Source organism: Lacerta agilis, chromosome 9, assembly GCF_009819535.1.
Source record: "Lacerta agilis isolate rLacAgi1 chromosome 9, rLacAgi1.pri, whole genome shotgun sequence".
In the NCBI taxonomy this organism is placed as follows: Eukaryota; Metazoa; Chordata; class Lepidosauria; order Squamata; family Lacertidae; genus Lacerta; species Lacerta agilis.
In genome coordinates, this window is record NC_046320.1 from 48,691,731 (window position 1) to 48,715,368 (window position 23,638).

At 40.3% G+C, this 23,638-nt stretch overlaps 1 protein-coding gene across 1 annotated transcript in view; it reads left to right on the plus strand.

Moving 5' to 3' along the window:
* Positions 1-23,638, plus strand: part of NDST4 (N-deacetylase and N-sulfotransferase 4) — a 116,088-nt gene that overhangs the window by 80,938 nt on the left and 11,512 nt on the right. The window contains 3 exon segments of the mRNA XM_033160099.1: positions 18,355-18,520; positions 18,523-18,536; positions 22,164-22,260. Of these exon segments, the coding sequence (XP_033015990.1) occupies positions 18,355-18,520; positions 18,523-18,536; positions 22,164-22,260 (277 nt within the window).

Genomic DNA, 23,638 nt, shown 5'->3' on the forward strand with positions numbered 1-23,638 from the left:
ATAAATGTTTAACAGAGAAGATAAGCTAATAAATACACCTCTAAATATTATTTCCTTGCAACTGAGACAGGAGGGTTACTTGTCTAAAATCATCCTTTAAGCCCATCAAGGCTGGCTTCTTAATAAGCCAGAAAAATTAATCAGAGGAAGTATTTTATACCATATAGCTGCCCAAAAGCAAAGTGACTCCATTCCTTTTTAGAAACACACACACACACACTTACACTTCACATACATGCACAATATTTGCAGCCTGCAGTTATTATGATCAATCTGTAGCTAATTTTAATTTTTTTGTACACTTAATCTAAACCCATGTAAGATATATGCAAAACTGCACTGTTACTAATTTATCCATGTAGCATTTTTAATCCAACTATTTTCGATACTCTTCCTGCCTCTCCACTCCAGTGCAATATTATGCATGCCTACTCAGATGTTCTAGGCTGCATTTACATGACAGTTTATAATGTACATATGGAAGCAATAGGATGAATAAAAACTGACTCTTCTTGAAATACAAATTGTCCAGTCCAAAAATATGGTTCCAAAGCTTTATTAAAAGAACTTGTCCGGAAACAGACACTCTAAACCAGGCATCCCCAAACTCGGCCCTCCAAATGTTTGGGGACTACAATTCTCATCATCCCTGACCACTGGTCCTGTTAGCTAGGGATGATGGGAGTTGTAGTCCCAAAACATCTGGAGGGCCGAGTATGGAGATGCCTGCTCTAAACAATAATTTTACATACAAATAGTTGCATAATATCATGTGTCTGTCCAAGTACAAATACAGCTTTTAATAAATGTGAAATTACTTTGTCCAGAGCTGAAAACAGCTTCAGAGACCAACTCACACAAAATGGAGATTTGCAACTGAATACCTTTCTCCTGTGATCTAAAGTTAAACACCGCATGATGGAGCAGCAGAGATACATTCTACATTAATTATCAACCTGTCAGGCTCTCTGCAACTCCTTCCTACAGTGGAAGTTTCTATCCTATGCATTTAGCAGTACACACATAGTCATTTTCCATTTCAATGTAAAATTAAGCAATTATACTTAACAGTTTATTCTACTTCCCCAATATTTCTCTAACTGTTAATTTCCACATTTAAGTTGAGCTTTCACACATTGTAAAAGCCACTTCCAGAAATCTTGGGGAATATAATGGAAGTGTAGCAACTCATTTCCATGTTAATTGCTTCCAGAATAAACTAACCCAGAAAATTGTGAGAGTAAAGTGACGAAAGTTGGGATGTTATACCAACATGCAGTTCTTTCCTGCCATTTTCAAGAGTCAATCCTGTATGGAAAGGGTGGGGGAATCGCAGTGTTGTCCAATGCTGTTCACTGTTGTGTTTTCCCACGCCCATTGCTGTGGATGAAATTTGGCATGGCATGCTGGTATGTCAGTCAAAAAGCGACCATTCCATAATGCAACAGCTACTGCAGTGTGACAGGAGCATTAGGAAACAGGACAGAAGCCCCAGCATTAAAATCAGGAAAAGTAACACAATACTTACCCCGTCGGAATACACCCCTGCTGTGTTCAACAGGACATATTTATTTTACAGTATGACCTAACCCTCTTTGAGTGTTTAGGGGAAGTGGTCTGATTTATGTTATTATTTTTTGAAAAAAATAAATTTCTAGGAAAGATTTGTGTGTGATTGCTTGGAGAATCATTTCTAGTCTGAGGCTAGCTGAATTAATGATCTGAGTGTGAGGCAGTCTCAGTAAGGTCCCTTACCATAATGGAAACATTATAAAAATCATATATCAGCTTTTGATGCAAAGACTGCTGAACATGTGAAGGGAATCACCAGGCAAGCAGGAATAGCTATGAAAAATAAAGGTCTTGCACATATGTACTAAGTACTTCAGAATTTTGGAGCTCTGTATATAGCACAGCAAATTGTTCAGCACAGAATGAGAGTAAGAGAACTCCAGGTCTGAGCAGGTCTTCGGCAGGTTCATCCAGTGTTACTTTGCTGTATGAATTAGTTTGGCAGTGTGGGATATTTGCCAGATTATTATTATTGTCTGGTCATTATAAGATCACCTGTTTTTCATTGCTCCATCTCTCGCAAACCAAATGGGTCTTCTCCTCAACAAAGCCAATACTGTAAAACTTATTAAATAATAATTTTTAAAAATCGAGAGTTTCTAGGTCAAGCCACCATGGATGTTAAGACTTAGAACCAATTAAAAATCTTCTGAAGTGTGACTTAGTAATTTTCAGCCCACTCTGGGGAGCATCTTGGCTTATTTAAGTTAATGGAACTTTGTCATTGACTTCAGCCAAACCAATTTATTTTCCATACGCCATTGCGAAATTGTTTCATTGCTTTGATTTTTGGCCCAAACATCTTTAAAACACTTTGTTTTGAGGTGAAAACTGGTGTATTATCTGTCAGAATTGCTGTTTTTACTTTTCAGAAAATTGTTTAAGTGTAGGGGGCAAAAGCAAGAGTGACTGATTAGAAGCCACATAATACAGAAAGGTTAGAACAAAATCTATACAAAGAGCTTATTATAATAACGCTGGGAGAAATGTGATATCTCAAAGCAAATACAGGCTAATTCTTTGTAGTTGCTATGGGACATTTTTAATTTTCAAGGCCACTTTAAGGCATTTACATTATAAAAACCTCCCAGTAACTAAGAGGTTATTGTTCATTTAGAATTGTTACATCTACAGGAAGATTATGCAGTTCCCACATGTACTGTACCTAGATTGGCCTGTTTCCTAGTTCCTTCTCATCATTCGTATAGAAGAGAATATAACTGCAGAATATTTAAGGTTTAATAAATGATTTCCACAGTAGATAGACATGTTCCCTTCCCACTCTGTAAGGCTGGGCATTAATAAAAATGTTTCTGTTTAATTTGCTTTGTTTCTCTGAGCCTAGCTGTGGAAATGATGCAGAAACATAACCTCGGGCACATTTTTTTTAAATAAAACAAAAGATTTTGAAATGCACTTTAGAATAAAAATTGCACATAAACTGGTGGCATATGCTCAAAGCCTGGTGGGAAGTACAATACTACCAGGTAATCAGGGGAGAACTGCAGACTCTCTAAGTGTCCCTGTTTTCCAGGGACAGTCCCAGATTTACAGATGTCATCCTGGCTTCTGATTTGATTCTAGAATGCCCTGCTTTCCCTTAGGATGTCCCTATTTTCATCAGATAAATATTGGAGGGTATGGTAGTTTGTCCCTATTTTCGTTGGAGAAATGTTGGAGGGTATGGAGTTATCTGACCCCTGAGCCATCTGAAGGCAGCCCAATATAGGGAGGTTTTTGTAATGTTTTATTATGTTTTTATATATGTTGGAAGCCCTGCAGAGTAGTTGGTGCAATCCAGTCAGATGATTGGGGTATAAATAGTAAAATTATTACAGTATTATAGAATAGGACATCCCTATCCCTAGGGTACAGAACAGAAGTCCGTGTTGCAGAGCCAATTCATTGTCTTCTTTCAAGGAAGACAATAAGGATTAAACAATTTCCTTAACTGAAGATGTCCAGTCATTACATAGTACAACAGAAGCAAGCAAGGAAGGAGAAACAGAAACTAAACTCACAACTCAAAAAGGGTAATAGGAGTTTCTGCAGCCATTCAGAAGGGCCTTATGAGGACAGATTTCCTTGTCTGAGGTTGAACCTGTCTTCTGAGGGGAAGATTAGAAACATTTTACAGAATCTGGCACATCAGTTCTTAGGCACTACTTTTGGGGGTGGGGGCTTAATTTTTCTCCAAGAAGTTAATTTATTGTCGTTCAGTCGTGTCCGACTCTTCCTGACCCCATGGACCAGAGCACGCCAGGCACGCCTACCCTTCACTGCCTCTCGCAGTTTGGCCAAACTCATATTAGTAGCTTCAAGAACACTGTCCAACCATCTCATCCTCTGCCGTCCCCTTCTCCTTGTGCCCTCCATGTTTCCCAACGTCAGGGTCTTTTCTAGGGAGTCTTCTCTTCTCATGAGGTGGCCAAAGTACTGGAGCCTCAACTTCAGGTTCTGCCCTTCCAGTGAGCACTCAGGGCTGATTTCTTTGAGAATGGATAGGTTTGATCTGCTTGCAGTCCATGGGACTCTCAAGAGTCTCCTCCAGCACCATAATTCAAAAGCATCAATTCTTCAGCGATCAGCCTTCTTTATGGTCCAGCTCTCACTTCCGTACATTACTACTGGGAAAACCAGTAGTAAATGGTCATGTGTATTTACCCTTTTAAAAGCTGTGATGACTGCTACTTTAATTTAGCTATCCAATGTGCCAATTGTGTCCTAAAGCAATGGCAGGAGGGAATTAATGATTATATATAGAATGTTAAGAGGGTAAAAATTTCAACACTAATAAGGCATAGAAAGGGGGAGGCTTAAACATCCTTGACACAGGCTGCTATTATGACACTGGGGTTTTACAACGACAGTTGCAGTAAATCGGTGCTATTCCTTTTATTCATTTCATCTACCTTATCATCTTTGAAAATTCCTTTTCATAACATTTTCCTCTGAGGAAAACTCGTCCTGTGCCCTGGTTGAGGGCACTTCATCAGAATTAGTCCCAAGTAACTTAGGAGATGACAGAAATAGTAATAAATAGCTGTGTGTCAGCTACAGGGTTGCAAAGGAAGTGAATAAAATCTGTTACCTCCAGCACTCTCCATAAGACCATTTATTAAAGTGTCAGAAAGAAAAAACTAAAAGGCTGTATATGGAAAGAAGAAAGCTGACTAGAAAAAAATCTGATTAACAAAAATGGAGCCATAATGGACAAAAGCAAAATTGCCACTGAATGTTTTCAGCATTCAGCTTTAATTGGAAGATGGGCAGCTGAAGTATGCACTATCCTAGAGAACACTGAAAAGGAATTATTTCCCGAACCAACAGAGAAGGATAAAATTAACTCAGTTGTTTGCTTGAAGTTGGGCACCAAATGACTAAATTAATCATCATTCGTAGACTCTACATAACATAAAACAGGCAGCTTTTCATAAAACTGCAAAAGTTGCAACCTGGCAGCAACAAAATTATGGGGGGGGGGGCGGATGACTTATCTTTTTATTTCCAGTTTCTACCGACCTGCATCATCTTTCTTCTCTAGTATGTTTCCTTTTTAAAAAACATTGGTTAGAAAATCTTAAACTTTGTTTATAAAAGTTTTTTGGATATAGATTTGCAGAAGAAACATATTTATGGGCTTGGCTATGAATTTATAGGTGTGGCTACAACCCCCACCCCCACCCCAGTCTAAATCCCATTTAGGGTAAACACATGGAGGGGGAGCAGGATTATATCTACCGATCCCACCCCAATGGTTTTGTACCCCCTGGCCCCACCCCTGACATCCACAGGTTCAACCTGCAACAGTATGATTGTGCAAGGTTACCAACTGCAGGTAGTGTTTATGTACATAGGCTGCACTTTGTAGACTTTCTGCTGATTATGTCAATGTCTGAGGGTGGACCAGCAGCGTGAAATCATATCTGGGGCAAGTCCAGCTATTGTGCTTCCTCGTTACATTTAGCCCAGAAAGGGGAAGAATGCTTGCATTGGACTTGTATGTATGTAATATCTCTCTCAAAGCTTTTCAAAATGTTCTTCTTTTGCTATGGGGTGAAACGGTGATAAAATCTGTTTTCAAACCTGGATTTTAAAAACTGATAAGACTCAGGAGGGACAGATAAAATTGCTTCATGGGGTAGATTGAGTCAACAAGCCATCTCTACCTTGAGAGTTCTGAATGAGGACATGTCGCCCAAAGTCTTCAATAGTGTAATGAGAACAGCTGCCCTTTCTGTTTTCTTCTTTCCTCAGAGCTCTTAAATATACAGAAGTCCTATTTAATATGAAACAGAACATATATCATAGCACAACACAACTTGTTGGCCGGAAGAGCAAATTTGCAATATAAACTGTTGTGTACTGAGGTTGCATGCTATGTATGTTATTTCCTTTATCAGCAACTTAGTATACACTCCAACATTCCCTGTTTACAAGAATGGTCGCATTTTATGGGACCTCTTCCTGGAAATCAACATCCCTATTTTGGCTCTTTTATAGACGCTTTTTGAGAAATGTTTTCAGTGTTAGTTGCTAGTGCCATTCTTCAAGGTTCAGATCTCCAGGGTCACTAGATGCTAAATCTCTGGGTAGGAGAGTAATGAATGTTTCTGGTCTTTGGAACAAATGCATATACAGTTGTACCTTGTGTTGCGTTCGCTGTGGGTTGCGAACGGCACGGGATACAAACGTACTGAACCCAGAAGTAACGGAATGGAGTACTTCCGGGTTCGGCGGGTCGCGCATGTGCAGACGTGTGCAGTGACGTCGCGCGCATGCGCAGATGTGCCGAATTGCAACCCGCACAATGACAGAAGTGGCGCTGCAGGTTGCAGATTTGTCAGGTTACAAACGGGGCTCCGGAACAGATCCCGTTCGTATCTAGAGGTACCATTGTAAATGCATGCACATGAACACCAAGGCACCATGTTATGCATGACTGGTCATCTTGCATACTGCTGCTGCTGCAGTAGTATATTTTAACTGCTATAACACATTGCCATGGTTGGATGCAGCATTGCTTCTGAATACCAGTAGCTGGAAACCATGTGTGGGGTGGAAGAAGTGTTCATGTGCACGGGTCCTGCTTGTGAGTTTCGTGTATGCATCTCATTAGCCACTATGAGAACAGGATGCTCGATTAGATGGGCAATTGGTCTGATCCCGTAGGCTGTTCTTGTTTTCTGCTGATTGTTTTACCTATTTATTCAATAAGTAAAATTAATGCATTTCTATACCTCCTTTCAATAATTCTTCCCTAGGTGATTCATATAAAATACAATAAACAGCATTTAAAGGCATCTCAATAAACCTTAAAAAAACTTTTATAATGCACCTTTAACAAAAAGAAGAAGGATCTGTACAGGACCAGTCTTGCAGCAACATAAATGAATACACCAGATGGGAGGCAGAGTACAGCAATATGAACTAAACATCAGAGATGAAACTAGATTTTATTTTGCCCAGGTCAAAGACCCAGTTTGGCACCCCCTCTTCCAAGCATATTTGCTTACACACACAAACAAAGGCTGGGAGCCTTAATGGTGCCCCTATGGAGGCTTCACTCAGGGCAAAAAAAAACTGGCTAGCACCCCCTCCCCCAAGCTATGACACTGTAATGGTCTTGGGGGTGATCTTTATCATGAGAATTGGGGTACTACAAAAACATTCCTATTTTCATCTCTTGGGGACTATGATGCCATTAGCCAAGCAGTAGCATTTTCTCTGGTAAACAGATCAATACAAGTACAACCAAATGGTAAACAGAATTCTCCCTTGGTACTGCCATTACTAATTTCCTTGCTTCATGTTGGGTGAATTCCCCGAGCCAAGCACAGTTCTGTTGTTGATGTAAATTCTTGATTGGTGTGCTCTCTTGTTCTTATGCAAAAAAAATCATAAGCATAAAGATATTGCACAGCTTCAACCAACATGCTCAGGCACTTATTTATCCTCAGTTCCTTTGGGGTTTGGGATTTAATATTGCTTGACATATAGATGTCATGTTTGGACTCCTTCAAAGGAAGGAAAGATCAGTTTGTTGCCAGCAAAGAAGAAGCAGAATGCAAGATTTCAATGATGACTTTTAAAAGGAAAAGGAAAAACAACAACCCCATCCTTCAGTCTTTGGGGAAATTACTTCATTCTCTCTAAAGCAAATTTAATCAACAGTTAAAATCTGGGGTGTGTTGGATCCTATTTCATAGGAGGCAAGAGTAGGAATCCATTTCAACTGATTCAGAGGATGGGTATACAGTTTTGGTACATATGGTGAGTGGATATAAACCTATCAGAGTTCATATGTGGCTCCACTGGGCTAGCAATTGCCATCTTTTTCTGTTCTGTTCTGTTCTATTTCGCCCTCAGTGGAAATAGTGGATCCTCAAAATGTGGGGGATCTGTCATTTGTTTTACATTTGAAGCAACTTTTAGCATGCTCACTGAATTTCTCACACCAATGTAATGCCACCACATGATTGTGCTTCCACAATCATGATTAAGCTTGTACAGTTATAGTCAATGTTAATACCATACCGGCTTGAATTCTTGGAAGAAATGCTTGATGTTACATGACTATGATATGACCATGATAGATTCTGAATGAATGAAAGCATCAGTGTTGATTTGGAAAGTGTAATTGGCACCCAGCGGGGATGCTGTTTCAAATGATGGGGGGGGGGGAGCAAAATTCAGAGTCAGCTTCAAGAACCTGAATTGGATATATTCAATATATAATTGCAACCAAAAAATGCCAGTGCATAAAAAGTATTTGCTGTGGTAACATTTTTAAGTCTCATGTGAATCATAGCAATAGTACCCCCACTCTGCCCTGTCATTGCCCATTTGGTTGTTCATAACAATCAGGGGAATAGTGTGGTGGTTTCAAGTGGGTTGTGGCCCCGGACACACAAATTTTGTGTTGGTGCAAACCAGGCACCCCCACACAAGCAACCCCAGTGCAGTGTGGCCTGGTGCTCCACCCTGCCTTCTAAGGGCTACGTCAATCAGCTGGTCTCCCCCCTGCATGGGTGGGCAGGCAGCTCAGGACAGCCCCGCTTTGCTCCATTGGTGATGGAGTTGCTCTGCTGGCATCGGCGGCAAGGGCTGGGCTGGTATCCCCTGTCTGTCACGCACGCCCACCCCATGTGCCAGCAACTGACGCTATGCCACTGATAACAATAACCAACATGTAAAACCAATGAACCAAAGAGAAAGGTGGGTGCTCATGTGGAATAATCGCATGAAATGAACAACGAACATTAGCAACAAAATAATTTAATTTCAACATGAGGAGCTTTTGATAATAAATTCAAAAGAAAAATCAGGAGTGAATGAAATGGATACAATTATAAAATTATATCCTGTTTCATTAATGCCATGCAAAGGGCACAAAGCATTGTAATGATTGTATAAGCAGTATATCTGATCAACAGAGGGCGTTGTTCCATGCTCTTCATTCTTAATAAGAGTCTGTATCTTCTTGTTTTTTGTGTTGAGAAGTTCCTGAAAAGTTTAAGATGCTGAACTCCTATGCAGCTTCGATATCTTGCAAGCAATTAGTAATGTGTGGTTCTATGAGCAAGTGTTGCAATATTACAGAGGAATAATATTGCAGTTTTAGCCTATTTCCCAGAGTAGATATCATCATCATCATTCTTTATTTGACCGTCAGTCAGAAAAAAATACATTTAAGAGTAGATATAAGTTCTGCTATGCCCTCCGATTCTCATATTTCCATATGCTCATATGATTGATAACATCTTCTACATTCTGTGCATGTGCTGTATTTTTTTTAAAGTATTGTTAAATCCTCATAGGTCTCGGTAATAAGGCATGTTATATAAGTATAAGCCCCTCACAACAAGACAGATCTACTGAATTTCTACCCAGGGCTAGAACAATGGAATTTACAAGTCTGAGATGTATTGACAAACCTACATGGGAAATTAAAATGCCATTGCTTGGATCAGAACTGCAGCCAGAGCAATATTTCTTGCTCTCCCACAGAGCCTGCTCCACCAAAAGCTGGTAATTCAGCTACAAAAGTAATGCATGCTTTCTGGGAACTTTGCTTGTTATTAATTTCTCTGTAAAATTGAATTTATGTTTTTCATTTGAGACAACAAATAATTGCATTATATTTACAAACCTGAAAAAGCCAGCATGTGTTTTATCAATTCTCAGGGAAAGTTACAGCCTGGGCCATAGAACCCACCTGTATGCATAAAGCCAACACTTTCATCAGTCACATACCTAGAAGGAGAACTGATTTGAACCTAAGCTACAGAAACAGGTGCAATGGATGAATTAGCTGAATGTGGCTAGTAAAGGGGAGAGCCTATCAAACAAGGCCAGGCTACCTAAGAACTCTGTAGAGCAGGGGTCCCCAAACTAAGACCCAGGGGCCGGATGCGGCCCAATTGCTTTCTAAATCCGGCCCGCAGACGGTCCGGGAATCAGCGTGTTTTTACATGAGTAGAATGTGTCATTTTATTTAAAATGCATCTCTGGGTTATTTGTGGGGCCTGCCTGGTATTTTTACATGAGTAGAATGTGTGCTTTTATTTAAAATACATCTCTGGGTTATTTCTGGGGCATAGGAATTCGTTCATTTTTTTTCCTTCAAAATATAGTCCGCCCCCCCACATGGTCTGAGGGACAGTGGACCGGCCCCCTACTGAAAAAGTTTGCTGACCCCTGCTGTAGAGGCTGGCCTGTACAATGTATAAAGGTAAAGGGACCCCTGACCATTAGGTCCAGTCATGAACGACTTTGGGGTTGCGGCACTCATCTCGCTTTACTGGCCGAGGGAGCCAGCGTACAGCTTCCAGGTCATGTGGCCAGCATGACTAAGCTGCTTCTGGCGAACCAGAGCAGCACACAGAAACACTGTTTACCTTCCCGCCAGAGCGGTACCTATTAATCTAATTGCAGTATGACGTGCTTTCGAACTGCTAGGTTGGCAGGAACAGAGACCGAGCAACAGGAGCTCACCCCGTCGCAGGTATTTGAACCACCGACCTTCCAATTGGCAAGCCCTAGGCTCTGTGGTTTAGACCACAACACCACCCCCATCCCGTACAATGTATACATGGCAACAAAGGAATAGTAGGAACTTGGAGGGCCATACTCCATTGCCCCTGAACATACTATCCTAACAACAATTCTATGTATCTGAAGAAGTGTGCATGCACACGAAAGCTCATACCAAGAACAAACTTAGTTGGTCTAAGGAAGGAATTTTTTATTTTATTTTGTTTTGACTATGGCAGACCAGCACGGCTACCTACCTGTAACTGGAATAATTCTATGGACACTCTAAAGAGGCAAACTTTTAAAAGTTGTGATTAATGTATGAAGTTGGTGGCCACCTATCAGGGATGATGTAGTAGTAGATTTCCTGCATTGACTGGGAGTTGAATTAGGTGAAAATCATTCCTACTCTATGATTCTGTGAACTTAATGATAAGGACTTTAAAAAATTTTACTGCATCTATTTTAGAAAGTTCTTCAGACTTCTCTGTCTTGGCAGGGTTGGAACACAGGAAGTTGAACCAGGGACATTTTTTCTTCAGATACTCTACCCCTGAGCTGTGGCCCTCCCCCCCCCCACCAGGAATGAGGCATCTCTGTCTTTTCTTTGATTGCTGGAAGCTCCTAGGTTATTTCCAGAGAAAGAAAAAGAGACGTTAGGTAGCTATAGCTCTCTGTTAAACATTTAGTGCATGATTGCTGGTTTCTCAAAATCTTAAAGTTAAGGCTAAAATCCTAAAAGTAATTACTTATATGATTCTGCTACTCAACTTTACTGAACTATCACAGAAGGAGATGGAATGGGAAGAAAAGGCACTGCCATGTTTTTGTTGAGATTCTATGATGTCATAACTGGCCATATTATTAAATACAGTGCTTATTTTCTAAAGAAAATGTTTAGGGGTACTCTCATTTTGACTCAATAAAATCACCATTTTATCATTCAAATTGGGGGAATTAAATATAGTAAATGGACAAAAGTACAAAGATTAGCAAAATGTTCAGGGGTATGTGTACCCCTGCGTTCCCCCAGAAAAAAGCACTGATTAAAAACATCTTAATTTTCTATGACCAAACTGCGGGAGGCAGTGGAAGACAAGAGTGCCTGGCGTGCCCTGGTCCATGGGGTCACAAAGAGTCAGACACAACTAAACAACAACAACAACAACAAATTTCCTATGAAACCAGTTGTGAGTCCTGTCTATCTTTCCCCCCTCATAGTTACCTTGTTATATCTTATTCTTCAACTTTCATCTCACTTCTTTCTTTGAGGCAAACATTCCTTTTTTCCCTCCCTAATGCATCTAAACAAACTGGACTTTCTCTGCACTGTCCCCAATGCTTTCATCAGTAGAGTTTGCAACAGGAAATACCAAAGCTAACCCTTGAATAATCATCAAACCACTAGCTGAGAGGGCACTTGGAATGTGGTGGGTGGTGTTCAGAGGACAGAAGTTAGAGGGAGAGAAAGAAAAATGTCTACTTCAGGAGAACGAACTATAACCAATTTGACAAAAGTTTGTTTTCCCCTTGAGTGACATCTGGAATTCATACCCCCCAGATAACTCATTGCTTTCATGTATCTCCATGCTTGATGCATCAAAGAGTAGAGGACAAAAGCAGATAAAGGAAATGACACAAAACATTACAGCATGAAAAGGGCCTATTGGTTACAGTTTATGTAACAGGTGCAGGAAAGGAACAAATAATGTGCTTAAAGAAGAAAAAGAGCAAGTAGCATAACTATCTCTCGGAAATAAAACTGAAATTGCAGGTATCATTTTTGTTCTCAGACTTCCAAGAACAAAGGCAAAAACTATCAGGAAAACAGTAGAGATAGTGTGTCAGACAGTGAGTTTAACATTCCTTTCAGTGCTACTGTAGGATTTTTTTTATTTTTTATTTTGTTTCAACTACGGCAGACCAAGACAGCTACCTACCTGTAACTAGAACAGTGAGTTTAACATGTTTGGATGAAATAAAGAAAACATATTTCAGAGTGCAACTCCATAGCCAATTGAAGCACATGATCCTGATCCATAAATGAAATGGCCTTTTCAAGTTCTTTTTTCTCAGTAGGAGCTATTGAATACCAAGGAGCCCAAAACTTAGATTCTGTTTCTCAGTGAACATGTAACAGTAAGACATAACTTAGAACGTAAATCCACACTATCCACGTAGTCTTACACTTCCTCAATGTTGTTCCAGCTTGGATTCTTATTCTTGGTCACATTTTAAGTGTGACAATGAGATGTAACCAAGCCTTAAGATGAGACACTCCACCATCAGATCAAATCGCAAACTTGAATTCTATATCTTGGTCACATTCATATTTGATACTTGACATTTGTAGAACACTTCTTAGTGTTCAGAGCTTCTCAAAGGTAAACCCTGCCCCAGCCTCTAGGAGAAAAGAGAAATTATCCCTGCAATCCATAGCATATCTACTGAGTAGTAAGTCCTACTGAATTAAATAGTGCTTACTCACTAGTAAGTGAGGTTAGGGTAGCAGCCTAAAACTTGCAGGGTCTCTTAAAAATAACTTTAAGTTATTTGAGTGGAGGGTGCTCACATGTTAAGCTTTCCAATACTCCCCACCCACCCACCAAAAAACAAATACTTTCTCCATCCCAATAACATTGCTGAGCTGGAAGAAGCAGGGTTCAAAATAGATTCCTGGGCCAATCCCGGTAGTCTCTAACTCATTAAGCTATGCTATAGCCTCAAGTCACTGCACCACTTATTTCAGAAATTAGGTTCTGGAATCAACTACTCATTAGATCTTGCCATGTGAAGTTTCCTGCTAAATGAGCACTGCTTTAGGATCAGCATAATGGCTGAGAGAGCCCTCAGAATGTGGCCAAGTGCTGTCTGAATGCATTTCACCTAGAATTAATAGCACTGCGTTTAGCATGTATTGCCTTTTTAATGAATCAGGTCTGTGCTGGAAGGGAAAGAAAAATAGTTTGTCAAGCGATTGCTGGTTGAAATACAGCAAGAGCCTTCTGTTCTTTGTTTGAACAGATGCCCTCTTAGAGATGCCTTAATGAAGTCACTGTCCAGGCTTTTTATTCAGGAAGATTGGTCTTTACAAGCTCATCTGTCTTATGTCAAAACAGTTCCTATTTGTTAATAAGTCACTAACCAAATATTATGAATGAGACTCCGGGAAGCTAGTAAATAGCCAGATGTAGGATGCAGTTTTTGTTGTATTATGTCAGCTAAAGAATTTTTTTGAAAAAGCAACCCAAATGGCAAATGGTATTTCCTCGGTTTATTTTTTTTCTAAATGACAACTAGCAACTTAACGGTGCTAAGTAGCACATTAAATGTACAGGTGAGCTTCAAGTGCAGTCCTATAAACACCAAAGAACTCACCGTTTTCTAAGTCAGGGTGTTCCAACTTTTCATACCAAATGAGCCACAATAGTACTTTGACATGGAACCCATGGGCCACTCATTGCCTTGTTGGGCAGGAGGGGGAAGTGAGGCCAGAATTTGTCCCATCACCACCAGACCTCCCACCTCCTTGCCGAAGCTGGGAAAGCACTAACTAGGATTTAGGAAGGAGGTGACAGGGCTCTAGGACCCAGTCAAAACCCTCATGCCTCCTTCCCAAAGGCCAGGACCTTGCTTACTGGCTTTGGCAAGGTGAGGGCTGTGGGGTGGGGAGGCGTCAAATGTTGCTGAGGGCCACCAAAAAAATCTAAAGTTGATTGCATAGTCCAGCATTCTTCTCCAATTGCATTCACTGATTTTGCACCAGCTGCCTGTGCGTCACACAGCCGATGCAGAAAATATACAGTGAGCTCACCACATTTTGCTGATAGGAGACTCGGAGTGAAACAAAAACAGCCTGAATGACCTTCTGTGAAATAAAGTGGATACAGCGCTAACACAGCTATGGATGGGTCAGGAGGGACACTTCCTCCTAAGTTCCATCCATCTTCACCTTATGGATGTACTAAAAGCTTTATAAATATTTTAGCAAACTAATGGACATGTTTTTAAACACTGTGAATCCACAGTTAAAGAAGTGGCACATTGGCAGAAGCTGCAGGGGTGAAAATGGAAAAGCAAATGGCTTCTTATCTTGCGGTTATTCTAGAAAGCAGAAGAGGAGGGTGTGAATGCAGATCTCTAGGTCTCAGCAGGCTTTCAAGGCTTTCCCTTCAGCTCCATGCCTGAAAAACACTTACAGCAGAACTATTCATTTCTGAGTTACATGGCACTGCCAGTCCAGTGGTGTGTAGTGGTAAACGTAGAAGTACAGGAACTCATTATGATTGTCCCATAACCATGTCCACTAGGAATGTCCAGAAATGCAGACAGTTCTAGTTCTCCCTCTCCCTCCCCCCCTCTCTGTTTGTGTGTGTTATATGTATACACATACACACACACATCGAAAAGCCATAGTGCCATAGATTGCCATAGATTGCATGTTGGCAATTCTATGCAGTTTCCTGGGACTAAGTAGTGATTACTTCTGACTGCATAGGTTCAAGTCCCAGAGCTGTACTCACCTACATTTCCTCCATTATACACAAGTAAGTGCATGCATCTTTATAGATTGCAGAAATTAACTTGTGGGGTTATATGAATCCATGCAGGATGGGTCTTTATGTCATGATAACCAAATGAAACCCCCATTTTTAGAAGCAGGACACGTCTATTCTAGATAGTGAGATGCCTTTTGCATAAAGACTATTTGTAAACATCTGGGTGGCTGTTGCTGGAGTCTTGTTCTGATCTTCCTGGGATATTCTTACATAATGCCTAGCTATGGTCCTGGGAACCATAATTTTAAAAGTATAGCGACAGTTTGGAATGTGTGTAGAAAAGGGTGATAAAGCTGGTGAGAAGGACCTACAGACCAAGTCCTATGAAGTCCATTTGAAGTGTTTGAAGTCCATTTGTGTGTGTTTGACCGGAAGAAGAGACAAGAGACAATGTGATAGCCATCCTCAGATGGGATTCTGCCATTTCTGAACTCTCCACACTAGCCATCCCTGCCGCCATCCTCTTCAACCCTGCCCTAAGTCGGCTGCTCCATTAGTGAGCAGTTGTTTGCATTGGAAAGTTGGCTGTGATGTCCACATTGGCCCCAAGACAAAGAGAAATTTGTCATTGATTACAAATGCCCAGTAAATGTAGAACCCTGGCTGTTCTTTTGTTTTCCACATTGAGATGCCATTAGCAGACTACAGCAAAATGCCACTCCAGGGAATATATTACTGAGAGATCGCTATATTTCTTAGATGCTAAGGGGAAAAATTCTTCCGCCACGGTTTTCTTTCCTCATAATGCTGTCAAAAGCGTACCATAATGACTACAAAACATACTGTTTAGCATGTCTTTCCCTAATTGCAGTGGTGGCATTAGTTAATTTACATTGCCTCCGACAAAATGCATATTTCTTGTTAACCCGGGAGTGAATCCACTGGAAACAATAGCAAAGTATGATAATTGCTTACTGCTTTTCTTATCTCTTGATAACTGTATAATTAACTCATTTTCCATGTACATCCTAATGTTAGTTAATCCAGTGTATACAAGTTTGTGAATAACAAAGCTAGACTGAATTCACAGAAAGCTATAGATAAAACACATCTATTGATAAAGCACTGACTTTGCACTCATGAAAGTTAATTTTCTATCTCTGTATGAATTGTCCTTTATGCTGTTCATATTTGAAAGTGGTGTCACTATCCAAAAAACCATAATCACACAAAAGAGAAAATGAAATAAGTTTGTATAAAAGATAAGCTGAAGAGAAATAATATTTTCTTCAGATCAAATGTCCAACACATCAGTGCCACTTACTATCATCTATGACGCATACAAAGGTGGAAAACCAGCTAAATAGGATTGTGAAATTGTAGATCTATCTGCTCAGCTACATGCAACATTAGCAAAATGATTAGCAATCATGGGGTGTGGGTGGGTGGGTGGTTGAATTTGAAAGCAACAGACATGGGTCCATCTGATTGTTATCAAGATTTCTGTGTTTAAACTTTATTTCCCCAGCCAGAATCTCCATGAGATCCAACCACATCATGCACATAAAATTCCCAAGTGACTATTTTCAGTGTCTCTCCCCACCTGTTTATAGCCCTTGATAACAATGCAACGTAGTCAATCAAGACAAATTAAGAGAAATGCTTCATACCTTCACTCTGCCATATTGTGGTAAAAAACAAAAAAGCTTTTGGTCACAGCAGAATTGCAATCTCCCCAATGGTTAAAGCAGTACTTTTTTTACACTGGCCTAAGCCCTGAGTATAAAAGGAAGCATTCATCCCATTGTGGAGTTATTGTTGTTGTTAATACAATTTATTGCAGGCCCACGCACTAAACCCTGTCTGTGGTCCCTAACCCTTCCCCCAAAGAATGAGACAAGAGACCAGAGTATGAGTTCAAATTGGCCACAACTTTATTGAACCTCAGAAGTGGGAAACTTGGCATAGGCCTTGGCAGGTAACCCTCCTCAGCCCATTGGGCTGAGGATATGCAGGCTGATGAGGTGCAGTGGGAAAGCACAAACTTACACAGCATGCCCTTCCATTAACCTCGGCCTGGGAGTTTGACCTACATGCCGCCGCTCTAGGGCCAGGGACTCCCGGTTTTGCCCTTTATCAGTCCCTGCAAGCGCTGCCGCATGGGAAGGGAGCATGGATGCATCCCCCCAACTTGAAGATAGACTAAAGGATACTTTGCCAAGGCCGAAAACTGCCAAAATTGTGACGGAATGCTATGGGGAAGGCGAAACCTGCCAATGCAGGGAAAATTCCTTCCCGGTTCTGAATACAGCAACCATCTTATGATCATAGCAGCGCCCGCTGACCTGGAACGCAAATATTAGTCTGTAAGGAAAAGTATTGTTAACTTGATGACCGCTGACCTAGTATGAAATTATTTGGAGGAAAGAAATTACTGCTTTGAGGGAGGGTGGGTGGGTGATCCTGCAAGGAAGAAAGAAAAGCAAGTGAGGCTTGGAAGAAAGGGTCAGCTTCTTTCTTTGGCCTTACCCCCACCCCCAGCCTGACATCCATTGTCCTACCTGGCCGAGGGTGGGTCAAAGGCTGGCCCAAGCAGGTGGGAGGCATCCATCCAGGTGAGCCCTCACTCGGTGCCGCAAACCCCGCCCACCTGTGGGGAAGGAAGGGTGGAAATTATCTGCCTTTCACCCTAAGATCCTAGGGCTGGTTACAACAATTACAACACAACATTCTTGGAGCCAGTCCACATAGGCAAAAGGGAATGGTTGTAACCATATTGTTCTTTTCAAGGCTGTAAGCAAATTATATGAGTCTCTAGTACCTAACAACATCACACCTGGAAAAAAGGGGAGTGCATTAGATCTGGTGCAGATGCTGCTACAACTGTGATTACTACCCATCCCATCCCATTATCTGTGGATTTAAGAGTCGAAGCTGTGAGAGCCTCTGAAAACTACTAAACCTTCTGATGCAACAGCAAAAGAAGGTGGAAAACTATTGTGAAATCCAAGACATATTCAGCTATACACAGAGATGCTGTAAAAACTGCTATCGTCCTTCCTTTAAAACTAAAACAACAACAAAAGTTCGTGCAGGATATACATTTGCTGAAAAGCATCCTTGCAGGATGTTAGAACACTTTAAATAACAGCAAATGTTTTAACTTCAGGTTGGGAACATAGTTGCTGCCACCTAGCAATATCCTCCTGCTACTACAACAACAAATGTTTGACTGTTCACCTTTCAGATCAGTATCTTCATGACTCATTTGTCTAACTACGGGAATGACCGCTTGGGTTTGTACACGTTTGTCAATCTGGCCAGCTTTGTTCAGAGCTGGACAAACCTGAAGCTGCAGACCCTGCGTCCCATTCAGCTGGCTCACAAGTATTTTGAGCTCTTCCCTGAGCAAAAGATCCACTCTGGCAGGTAAGAAGACCCAGCTGACTGAACAGCAGGAGCCCAGCATTCATTCACAATATTGTTTCAGGGAAGACTGCTGCGGGGGGGGAGGGGGGAGAACTATAAATGCAATGTCGACTAATTAAGACATTTAAATCTGTTTTTAAATGGCCTTTCAAGATCATTTAATTCCCCTTTCAAGTCAGCAGTTTGGCCTAGGAATATATTAGCTAGAAGATAAGGTACTGTCTGTCACATTACCTTCATTAGCACCTGCCTAGAGCTAGTCTGTAAAATAACAGCTATTACACTGACTGTTGCTTATAAGAGACAAAGAGTGTTTGTGTACTCTTCATATCACGGCTTCCCCTTTATTTGCTTGATGCATTGCATTAACTTGTTTTGATGAACAGCCAGCTAGATGACTACAGACAGAGCAAGCAGACAAGCCATGTTATGACATGGAATCCTTGCAACTCCAATTACTGCATGCAACCTGGAGGAATGGTAGCATTTGGGATTCATCTATTTGACTATTTTGAAGAAAATGTACGCGAGTACCTAACTAAGGAGGGGGTCTATAGCCTCTTGTGCCATAGGAAAAATGCACCCCTGGTCAAAATGCCCCAACTCTTGCCCCGCTTAGGCTGCATGGATGTCATATATTTAAAGCACATTTAAAACAAATTACTTTCCCCCAAATAATCCTTGGAACTGTGTCATTTGTTAACACTGCTAGGAATTGTAGGTCCGTGAAGGGTAAACTACAGTTTCCAAGATTCTTTGCGCTTTATATATATGGCATAAGTACAGCTCTAGGTCCTTGTGTAGTTTGGAAGAGAGTAGGACACTTGGGCAGATGAAAGTTTCCCCCAAATACTGATTTATCTACCATTTCATTGTTCCTTGTCTAAAGAAAGCTGCAGTTATTAGAACCAGACTAATATTTTCACATTTCAATTTTTCCACCAAAAACAGCAATTTAGGGATAAGTAGTAATGTAAATATTTTCCCCCAAATCCTTCAATTTTAATTAAATTATTGCTCTTTTTCAAACTTGTTCCCTGCCATGGATTCCTGTGTCTGCTGCTGTATTGGTGCCATTCCCCCCTTCTACTTCCTCCTCCTCCGCCGCCTCCTCCTCCTCCTCCTTCCTGGATTAATCACATGAGCCATCCCAGCCAATATTACATAGTGAACATCATGACATCACAGTTCTATATACCTAATACTTGATGATGTCAGTGAAGGCAAAGTACATTGAGAGTAAAGGCTTGGTTTGTTAGATTATTAGATATGGGTGATCCTAGCAATTGGGGGATCATGTAGCTGGTTGGGTTGACACAGCCAATCAATTTGGCTACTGAAGGCAAATTAAGTCAGTTGACAAAGAGCAGCAAGAATGGAAATCTAAATGATCAGGCGAACAATTTCAGAAGCATTTCTTTAAAAACATGGAGTACCTTTCAACTTCATTGAAAGAGGGAATGTCTTTCAAAACTGCTGAAAAATGAATACAATAAATATTTTGTCTAAGGCCTACTAATTATACTATCATATATTTCTTGCTTCTTCGTGCAATGGATATTACACATTTTTGCAGTATAAGTAACTTATAATTTGGTCTCTTTTTCATGGCTTTTTAGATCCACCTCATGACTTTTCATTGTGCGTTTTCAAATACAGTAATGTCCTCTGGACTTTTCTGAAAGATGCCGTACTCTGCCCTTTATTTATCGCTTATTTGCCTCATATATTCCAAATCACTCTTCCCAAGATAAACAATTTAATTAAAAACATGTAAATTGTGTGATGCAACACTTCGAAACAGTGGCGGACTAGGTGACCTGCCAGGGTTGCAGATGCACCTGTTTTATTATATATTGTTATCTGCATTGGGTGGCTTCAAAAAAATGTGAAAGCAAATTCGTGTCTGCCATAATCATTCAGTCAACTGTAGCAGATGTACATCGAGAACTGAAGTCAGCAAGTTGGTAGGTGCCATACACGTTGACCACATATGTGTATATTATTATAGTAATTTTTATACATTTGATACCTGCCCTTCATTAGCAAGTCCCAGGATAGGTTACAACAATTTAATATTCAGTCCTAAAAACAATTACAGCAAATGGCAGTCCCAGTAAAAGGGGTGTTTCATGTGTACCATCTTAACTTTTGTTCCTGGGAACTTTAATAAAGGGATCTTAGTGGGGCCGGGCTGAGAACAGCTCTTTATAACCTTGAAAGACAATTTCACTACAATTTTCATTGCTGAAAGAAAGGATTACCCATTTGCTTTAAGCCATGATGCCTGTGGACTGCAATAAAGCTGTATGATCAATACCATCTGAATATCTAGCCCACAGTATTTAGCACACCAGGATCCCCTACAAAGGCAATTCCAGCATAATTCTTTTGAAGAGCCTCCTTTCACTTTCTTCTCACATTTTATTTCTCATTAACACATGGTAGAAGGATAAATGGCTAAATAACCTCGATCTGAGATCTTTTGCTTTTTTATGTCACCCTGAGAATGTTCAGTGTTGCCAAAACACTTTATCCTGGAAACTTAATTGCCACCTAAGTTTGAAGTGGATAAATTTAACTTCATGTAACAATTCCATTGATTTGCTTCTTTTAAAAGAAGAAATAAAAGCAAGCAAACTGTAAATTTTGGATAATCAAATATAATAATGGCAACACCCATTATTAAACATTGATGTAGCACATAAAGTGCAAACATTACCTTGCGGTGCACATATTCCTAAGAGCCTCGTGAGGTAAGATGCAAATAGCCCTATTTTACATCTGGGGAACTCCAGCTGACTGTTTGGTAGCGTGATATTCAATGGTTATGTTCCCCAGCCTATGCACGCTGACCATGTACAGCAGCAACTAACGCTGGTGTAGATGTGCAGAAAAGAAATAACAGAAAGGTCTCATCGGTACATTGGTGTGAAGGCATTGTGCTAGATAGTCTCTTGCCACAAGGCAGTTATTTTATGCCGCATTGTTCTGAGAAGGTCAGCGAATTCACTGGAGCTAGACAAATGCAATACAAATCGGGATTTCAACTTATAGATCAGAAATTAATGCCGAGTGCTCCAATTTAAATTGAGTTGCTCAACTGTGGTTTGTCAGGCAAACTACAGGGTGGTGTTTTCACATGCTAATTGTACACATCAAACCACATATTTTAAGTGTAGGTTTTTCTTCATGTGTGAAATTTTATTTGGCATCTTATTCTGGAAAAGCTTATAAATAAATGAGAAGAATATACACACCTACAAACGGCGGGGGGAAATAGCATTTTGTTGTTTAAAAAAAACCACAAAGAGAAAAAAACTAACAAATAATTTGTCAGAATAAATAATTTAAATATAGGCTAGCTTTGGGCACTATATTCAAGTGATAGTTTTGTTACAGCATATAAAATTAATTTCAGCCTTCTCGTTAACAGTAATTTGGATAAATTCTCTTGCACTTGGGCTTCAAGATCAGATCTGTGGTCAATCAGGGAGTTGCAGGATTCTTCTTGCATTCCATCGCAGGAAGCAAGGAGCATTCACTGCATAGGACATTTCAGTTGGGCAGAACGTCAGAATATTTGAATTTCTTCCAGGAATTAATCTACTCCTTTCTTTCAATCAGAATCCATGTGATGACAGACGACATCGGGATATCTGGTCTAGGGATAAAACGTGTGACCATCTACCAAAATTTCTTGTGATCGGACCTCAAAAAACAGGTAATTGAATGCTGCAGTGGTATCATTAAACAAGATTCAAAAGTAAAGCAGGATTTGACCTATATCTGCAGGTCTCAGGGAGGTTCACAGGATAAAATCAGAACAAAAACCATAAAGTACATAACAAAATAAAACAACAACAAACCAATTACCCCCCCCCCCCACAAAAAACCCCAACACATTTTAAAATGTCGTAAGATGTCGATCAAATCAACCAAAGGTCTGGTTAAAGAGGAACATTTTTGCCTGGCGCCTAAAGGTGTATAATGAAGGTGCCAGATGAACCTCCCTGAGGAGAGCATTCCACAAATTGAAAACTTAGAAGTTAATGTTTCACCAACAGTGCAAAGTTACCAGTAGCTGGTGATGAGCAACTGATGGATTATTACTCTTGATAAGAAACCATCATCAGCTCTGAACCACTGCAGCTTTCCTCCCACAGAACTTTGAATTACATTCTTAAAGAAACCCCATGAGTTCCTATCATGTAACCTGATTTGGCAGCTATAGAGGAGGCAGTGGAAAAGACAGCTTTTAAAATAATCTAAAACTAATTGCATAAAAGTTTTTGTTTTGTTTTTTTGGGTGATGAGGGGAATCTGCTACTGTAGGAATGTTTGAAATCAGACATTATTTCATCTTCTGTGGCCAAGCCATGAAATCTCTTAAATGGTTTCACTTATAGAAGACCAGTTTTGCTTGGTTGGATTTGGGCATAGGAGACTTAACAGCACAATGCTACACATGTTTACTCAGAAGTAGGTCCCACTGTATTCAGTGGGCTTCAATAGTATTCAATGAGTGTTGAGGATTGCAGACTTATACTTCAATTCTAACTGCATTTATTGGGAGTATGTTAAAACAGTTTTGATTATTTTAGCCCAATATTTCATTTCATTCTTTTATACTTTAGATGCCACAACTACAACATAATGTGGCAGGATCTCTAAGCTTCAATGTGGCTCTAATATGACCTCTAAGGTTCAGATCCATCTCCAACCCCAAAGTACCCGGATCGTACTTTCAGCCTGGCCTGCCTCACAGGACTGTGCGAATGAAAAGAGAAATGGATTGTGGATACCTACCATGTGCTCTTGAGAGAAAAGTAGCAGAGAAAGTTAACTTTTAAAAGTGAGTTTGCTTTGATAGTCACTATTTTAAACAAAGGGTTGAGCCACCTAATATTTCAGATGGACAGGAACATGTCAAACCAGAAAGATATCTAAAAATGAAATGAACATTAAGTAGATCATTATCGTATTGAAAAGATTTCTCAGATCCAGGATAAATTTTACTTTTAAACATATACACATACTTCCCACCGTAGTCAGTAGGGGCCTCATTAACTCATCAGAGAGCAGGATTTAAGTAAAAAGAA